The 7,364-nt window shown below is 33.9% G+C and overlaps 2 protein-coding genes across 2 annotated transcripts; both read right to left on the bottom strand.

Moving 5' to 3' along the window:
* Positions 1–1,118: 1,118 nt before the first annotated feature.
* LOC116024405 (disease resistance protein TAO1-like) lies at positions 1,119–4,148 on the bottom strand. Its single transcript, XM_031265296.1, has 5 exons — positions 3,099–4,148; positions 2,696–2,971; positions 2,395–2,586; positions 1,234–2,352; positions 1,119–1,142 (listed from the first exon to the last, which is right to left on the bottom strand). Exons 1-5 carry the CDS (start codon positions 4,146–4,148, stop codon positions 1,119–1,121), a joined length of 2,661 nt encoding a protein of 886 aa, XP_031121156.1.
* An 80-nt stretch (positions 4,149–4,228) lies between these two features.
* Positions 4,229–7,033, bottom strand: LOC116024404 (TMV resistance protein N-like). The gene is made up of 4 exons (XM_031265295.1): positions 6,552–7,033; positions 4,984–6,100; positions 4,581–4,856; positions 4,229–4,471 (listed from the first exon to the last, which is right to left on the bottom strand). Exons 1-4 carry the CDS (start codon positions 7,031–7,033, stop codon positions 4,229–4,231), a joined length of 2,118 nt encoding a protein of 705 aa, XP_031121155.1.
* Positions 7,034–7,364: the final 331 nt, after the last annotated feature.

The following is a 7,364-nucleotide window of genomic DNA, read 5'->3' as shown; positions in this document are numbered from 1 at the left end:
TGGACCCTCCAATATATTTCATAACATTAAGCTATACTAGATACACATCATAGACCAACAAAAATACTTAATAAAAAGGAAAAACATAACTCACAAATACAACATGTTCTGTGTCTTCTCCTACTCCAGCCGTCCTACTCTTTATACTACAGTCGGTTCATTTATAAATTATAAATAATAATATATATTAAAATGCCATTAAATATAAAGATATAGATCAGATGTTAAAGTGTGAAGGAAGGATATACTTACAATCCATTTTTACTTTCATTTGCAGCAAAAGCTGAAGATGCTAAACACGTACAACTAACGCAAGTCTGATATGATGCTACTCTAATAACATATATGCATCCTTTACAAAATCAGGCAGGAATGAATCCCCTTGTGGATGGAAAGAAATGCACTTCCCCTTCTCTATTTCTATGTATTTCAAATAGACAAAGCACTTCCCCTTCTCTATTTCTATGTATTTCAAATAGACAAAATATGATCCCTTCTCTATTTCTATGTATTTCAAATAGACAAAATATGATCTGCACATGATCCTTGAGTTCTTCAAATAGACAAAATATGATCTGCACATGATCCTTGAGTTCTACACAGACCTAAAATATGATCTGCACATGATCCTTGAGTTCTACACAGACCTCCAATACTTCTCCCATCATTGTGGGAAAATCAAAACAAATCGCAATAAAGGATTCGCTTTTTCTGTTAAAATATTTTTGTTGCTTTATAAACCAAGCACCACTGCTTTTGATTCTCGCACTCAAACGAATTCCATTGCAACCCTCAATTTCACTGCAGGGATCAATCACACTGTGCATGATTTGAAGCTGTACATCCCCCATAGGTTTTCGAAAAATGCAGAGTACAGACCCATAGCTTGCGCAAAGCGAAATATCGACACTGTCACCTTTAGAATGTGCCTACATTATGAATACATACATACAATATTATAATTACTTTTTACTACCTACCTACTATAATATATATATATATAAAAACACCAAATTATCAAATCGAAGATGAGGGGAACATATATATATAACTAACCTTGAACCACTTTTCAATTGAAGGAATCCTCAAATCAATGCAATTTGCTATCCCAATAACACTTAAGGATTCAAGACTTTCCAAGCCTGAAAGCTCAACCAAACTTTTACAATTCTGAATATCTAGCCATTGAAGTCTTTTCAAGTTTGATAGATTTTCTATATTTTCTAATGCGACACAATTCTTTGCAGATAGCGCCTCCAAATGCGGAGGAAGTTGTGGAAGTGATCTAAGATTCTGCAGATCATCTAAGCAGAGATTCTTCAAATTGGAGTGATGGCAAAGGCTTAATGGTAAACTTTGAAGATAATATCTTCCCATTAAACCTATTTCTTTCAACGAGGAGGACAAACTCCTAAGAGCAATTGGAAGATCTTCTTCATGCAAACAGTTGTCAGGAATAGTCAAAGCATTGCAATTCCTTATGTTAAGACATTTTAAGGATGAAAGACTCTCCATGTTCGGAAGCTCAACCAAACTTATGCAATTCCTTATGCCAAGAATTTCTAAGGATGAAAGACTCTCCATGTTTGGAAGCTCAACCAAACTTAAGCAATTGCTTATGTCAAGCTCTACTAAGGATGAAAGACTCTCCATGTTTGGAAGCACAACCAAACTTTTGCAATTCCCAATACTCAACACTTCAAGTCTCTTCAAGTTTGATACAACTGCTATATTTTCCAATGAAACACAATTTTCTGCAGAGAAATTTACCAAACTAGGAGGAAGTTCTACAAGTACTCTAAGATTTTCCAAATTGTTCAAGGATAGAAATTTCAAGTTTGAAAGATGACAAAGGCCAAAGGGTAAGCTTTGATGACAATAACTCCCTGATAAATCTAAAGATACCAATGAGGTCAAATTCTCAAGAGTGATCCTAAGATCTACTTCATGTAGATAGATGTCATTCAGATATAGAAATTCCAAAGAGCACAAATTTGCAACTGAAGGTGGAAAGAAACCAACACCATCACGTCTTCTTCTTGATAAAAAAAGAGGTGATGATAAATTGTCAAGAAGGTGAGATTTTGATTTTGATAGTACACAATTCTTGCTCTTCCCCAGATTCAGTGTCTTTAGATTTCTCAAACATCCGAAAGAAAATGGTATATGTGAGATGGCAGTTCCATTAGCAAGTAACTCTCTTAGTTGCTCTAATTTTCTCATGTCAATTGGAAGCTCCATCAGTTTTTCGCATTCATCTAAACGTAAAACTTCAAGTGACTTCAGTTTTTCGCATTCATCTAAACGTAAAACTTCAAGTGACTTTAACTTGCAAATGCTACTTGGAAGAACCTTGAGTTCCTTGCAACCGAAGAAATTTAACTCAACGAGAACCTTGAGTTCCTTGCAACCGAAGAAATTTAACTCAACGAGTCTCTCCAAACATCCAATTGATGGGTGTACCTTGACCAAACTTGAACAACGAATAAAGGATACTTTATGAAGAGTCTGTGATCCAGTGAAGTTTGGGGTTTTCTTAAGTTGTTGACAGAAATCAAGCTTTAAGATCCTCAACCATCTAAAATGCTGTTGAAAAAAAAAAAGTAGAAAAACGTTTAATCAATTTCTATTTTTCTAGTCAAATTTCTCAATTAAGAAATATGCAATGTTAAAAAAAACCATTATACATACTAACCTCCATATTGCATTGGAATTCTTTGATATTGCTACCTTCCATGTCTAACTCAACAAGTTTCTCACAGTGAAAATCAGATTGTATGCGACTCAAGTTGCAATTGTGTAATCTAAAAAACCTAAGTTCATTCGATAAATATTTAAAAGATCCGCTGAGACACATACCATTCAATATGAGTATTCGTAACTTTACCATCCTTTTGAATACTTGTGTATTCAAAGGCACATTCTCTAGCATGTCAGAATTAACAATCATCCCTTCAATTGCTTCTGTGCCCTAAAAAAACATTTATATAACATTATTTTAGATTTTAGATAATTTGAAATCTTTGATTTTAATATAGTTAAGTATAAAAAGCAAATGAATTAACTAGAATAACTCAAATACAAAGGAAATGTGTTACCTTGTTCCCGTGAAGAACATCGAAGACATCATTTTGGTCAATTAATCTACTTTGTTTGCCAGGCTCTCGGGGAGATTCCTTTCGAACAATTTCTCTTCCCATATCTCGTACTAAATCATGCATCTCAAGACATTCAAACTTTCCACCTCCATTTGTTGTCAACAAGCATCTTTCAATCAAAATTCGTATTCCACATTTAGCATAAAAACCACAAGCTTCCAATATCATAGAAGTGTCATTTTTGTTATGCCCAATGAAAAAACAAGCAATATCAAGAAAGATATTCCGAGTATCATCATCAAGTGAATCGTAACTTATTTTAAGAATTTTTTGAACATCATCATGAGGTATCCCTTCTAATTTCTTAGCATCATCACTCCATTCTTGCACTGATTTTCCACGCAAATGAGAACCTATAATTGTAAGTGCTAGTGGAAGTCCACCAGTATAACTTGCTATCCTTTCGGATAGGTCAATATACTCCTCTAATGGTATAGGAACACCAAAAGCATGCGAACTCAAGAGTTGCAAGGATTCACAAGGGCTTAACGTTTCTACCATGTACTTCTCGTGTGCTTTCAGGTCACTCAACAACTGAACATCTCTAGTTGTTATTATAATTGTGCTCCCTGAACCAAACCAATTTCGTTGTCCTGCTAATGATTCAAGTTGACTAGTATCGTCTATGTCATCAAGAACAATAAGAACACTTTTTGATCGCAGTCTTTGTTTTATCAAACTTATTCCTTCATCAACATTTTTTATTTCAAGTTTCTTTCTGTTAAGTGTTTTGCAAAGAAGTGTCTCTTGTAAACGAACTAAACCATTGTACCCTTCAGAAACTTGTGATCTAACGTTTGCAATAAAGCAGCAGCCTTCAAACTTTTGAAAACTCAAGTTATAAATGGCTTTAGCAAGGGTTGTTTTTCCCACACCACCCATGCCAAAGATTCCAAGCATCTTGATATCATCATGTCTTTGAGCTTGCAATAAATGAAGTATATCTCTGACACGAGATTCAATTCCAATAGGATACTTTGAAACATTCATGTATGTACGACGATTTACTCCCCTCAATACCTCTTCAGTAATTTTTTTGATGAACTTTGCTTCATACCTATCACATTTTTTCAATGAATGTNTTCAAGTGACTTTAACTTGCAAATGCTACTTGGAAGAACCTTGAGTTCCTTGCAACCGAAGAAATTTAACTCAACGAGTCTCTCCAAACATCCAATTGATGGGTGTACCTTGACCAAACTTGAACAACGAATAAAGGATACTTTATGAAGAGTCTGTGATCCAGTGAAGTTTGGGGTTTTCTTAAGTTGTTGACAGAAATCAAGCTTTAAGATCCTCAACCATCTAAAATGCTGTTGAAAAAAAAAAAGTAGAAAAACGTTTAATCAATTTCTATTTTTCTAGTCAAATTTCTCAATTAAGAAATATGCAATGTTAAAAAAAACCATTATACATACTAACCTCCATATTGCATTGGAATTCTTTGATATTGCTACCTTCCATGTCTAACTCAACAAGTTTCTCACAGTGAAAATCAGATTGTATGCGACTCAAGTTGCAATTGTGTAATCTAAAAAACCTAAGTTCATTCGATAAATATTTAAAAGATCCGCTGAGACACATACCATTCAATATGAGTATTCGTAACTTTACCATCCTTTTGAATACTTGTGTATTCAAAGGCACATTCTCTAGCATGTCAGAATTAACAATCATCCCTTCAATTGCTTCTGTGCCCTAAAAAAACATTTATATAACATTATTTTAGATTTTAGATAATTTGAAATCTTTGATTTTAATATAGTTAAGTATAAAAAGCAAATGAATTAACTAGAATAACTCAAATACAAAGGAAATGTGTTACCTTGTTCCCGTGAAGAACATCGAAGACATCATTTTGGTCAATTAATCTACTTTGTTTGCCAGGCTCTCGGGGAGATTCCTTTCGAACAATTTCTCTTCCCATATCTCGTACTAAATCATGCATCTCAAGACATTCAAACTTTCCACCTCCATTTGTTGTCAACAAGCATCTTTCAATCAAAATTCGTATTCCACATTTAGCATAAAAACCACAAGCTTCCAATATCATAGAAGTGTCATTTTTGTTATGCCCAATGAAAAAACAAGCAATATCAAGAAAGATATTCCGAGTATCATCATCAAGTGAATCGTAACTTATTTTAAGAATTTTTTGAACATCATCATGAGGTATCCCTTCTAATTTCTTAGCATCATCACTCCATTCTTGCACTGATTTTCCACGCAAATGAGAACCTATAATTGTAAGTGCTAGTGGAAGTCCACCAGTATAACTTGCTATCCTTTCGGATAGGTCAATATACTCCTCTAATGGTATAGGAACACCAAAAGCATGCGAACTCAAGAGTTGCAAGGATTCACAAGGGCTTAACGTTTCTACCATGTACTTCTCGTGTGCTTTCAGGTCACTCAACAACTGAACATCTCTAGTTGTTATTATAATTGTGCTCCCTGAACCAAACCAATTTCGTTGTCCTGCTAATGATTCAAGTTGACTAGTATCGTCTATGTCATCAAGAACAATAAGAACACTTTTTGATCGCAGTCTTTGTTTTATCAAACTTATTCCTTCATCAACATTTTTTATTTCAAGTTTCTTTCTGTTAAGTGTTTTGCAAAGAAGTGTCTCTTGTAAACGAACTAAACCATTGTACCCTTCAGAAACTTGTGATCTAACGTTTGCAATAAAGCAGCAGCCTTCAAACTTTTGAAAACTCAAGTTATAAATGGCTTTAGCAAGGGTTGTTTTTCCCACACCACCCATGCCAAAGATTCCAAGCATCTTGATATCATCATGTCTTTGAGCTTGCAATAAATGAAGTATATCTCTGACACGAGATTCAATTCCAATAGGATACTTTGAAACATTCATGTATGTACGACGATTTACTCCCCTCAATACCTCTTCAGTAATTTTTTTGATGAACTTTGCTTCATACCTATCACATTTTTTCAATGAATGTCAATCTAAATCACTAAAGAAATTATAGGTGGAAAACATAAAACTAAGAAATTAAATAGAGCACATGTTACAGTACACGAAATATGTATATTTTGTCTCTCTTGATTCCATTGTTTGAGGTAAACAACTCTTATAATATTTTTATTAACGGATATAATCAATCCATAATTATAATTTCTAAACGGAATTAATATTAATGAAAAATAAATTAAAATAATGCAGTTTGCAGATTCTTCTTAGTTTGTTTTACCAAAAAAATATTAATCCATCCGTAAAGATGCTTGTATAGATGCTAGAACGCAATTATTAATTAGCGAAACTAGCTAACATAATTAATATTATTGACAACATGAGTTAGTGAGCCAAATTGTGATAAATATATCATACTATCACACACAAAAATAAAACAAAATTGAAAAGAGGATTACCCGTTTGTCATGATTTGCAAATCCCATCCGGATAAATCAGCAACAGTAGTGAGTGCAACTTTCCACTCATCAATTTTTTGATCATCAAATCGTTGTCGATGTTGAGTCAACGCCTTACCAAATTCACCTGTTTGTTTACGAACCGCTGAAGGATCAACGTTGTAGAATATAGGCAGAATCACCTGTTGCAAATTTTTCTTACAGTCTAGAATCTTCACCAGTTCATCAAGACACCATCTGGATTGAGCATATGTTTTGGAAAATACGATGATGGATATCTTGGACCCCTCGATGGCCTTCAATAGCTCAGCAGAGATGTTCTCACCTTTTCGAATTTCTTCATCATCCCGAAAGGTGTTAATTCCAGCCTGACACAAATCTTCATAGAGGTGATCAGTAAAAGATTTTCGTGTCTCTCCTTTAAAACTCAAGAAAACATCATACACGCAAACAGTAGTAGATGAAGATGAAGAAGAAGCCATATTTGAAATTGAGAACACTATATATCTTCTATCTTGATTTGCTAGCTAGCTAGCTAGTTTCTAAAGATATAAAGAGCTTGGAAAATGCCAAACTCCATGGAAATTATTTCTTAGACAACCAACCTAAGATTGCTATTTGTGCACTACAATATATTTGATTGACTTGGTCTTCTTAATAATTTCCCACTAATAATTCTACCTAACGGGGCCATCTCACTTATGATATATATATTGCATCCTTTTCTTAGACCCCACATATTTACGTGATATCTTACATTTCTACCATAAATCTTATTAAGTGTTCATGACTTTTCCTTATGTAAAAACATTT

Source organism: Ipomoea triloba, chromosome 7 (assembly GCF_003576645.1).
Source record: "Ipomoea triloba cultivar NCNSP0323 chromosome 7, ASM357664v1".
In the NCBI taxonomy this organism is placed as follows: Eukaryota; Viridiplantae; Streptophyta; class Magnoliopsida; order Solanales; family Convolvulaceae; genus Ipomoea; species Ipomoea triloba.
The sequence above is the reverse complement of the archived record's forward strand: the minus strand, read 5'-3'. Positions and strand labels throughout refer to the sequence as shown.

What these genes read in the sequence shown, in the direction of transcription:
- LOC116024405 (XM_031265296.1), bottom strand. Translation starts at nt 4,148, where the DNA reads ATGAATGTTTCAAAGTATCCTATTGGAATTGAATCTCGTGTCAGAGAT. An exon ending in AATTCCAATGCAATATGGAG is followed by an intron (nt 2,587 to 2,695) that starts GTTAGTATGTAT and finishes TTTTTTCAACAG; the next exon opens with CATTTTAGATGGTTGAGGAT. An exon ending in TCGGTTGCAAGGAACTCAAG is followed by an intron (nt 2,353 to 2,394) that starts GTTCTCGTTGAG and finishes AAGGAACTCAAG; the next exon opens with GTTCTTCCAAGTAGCATTTG.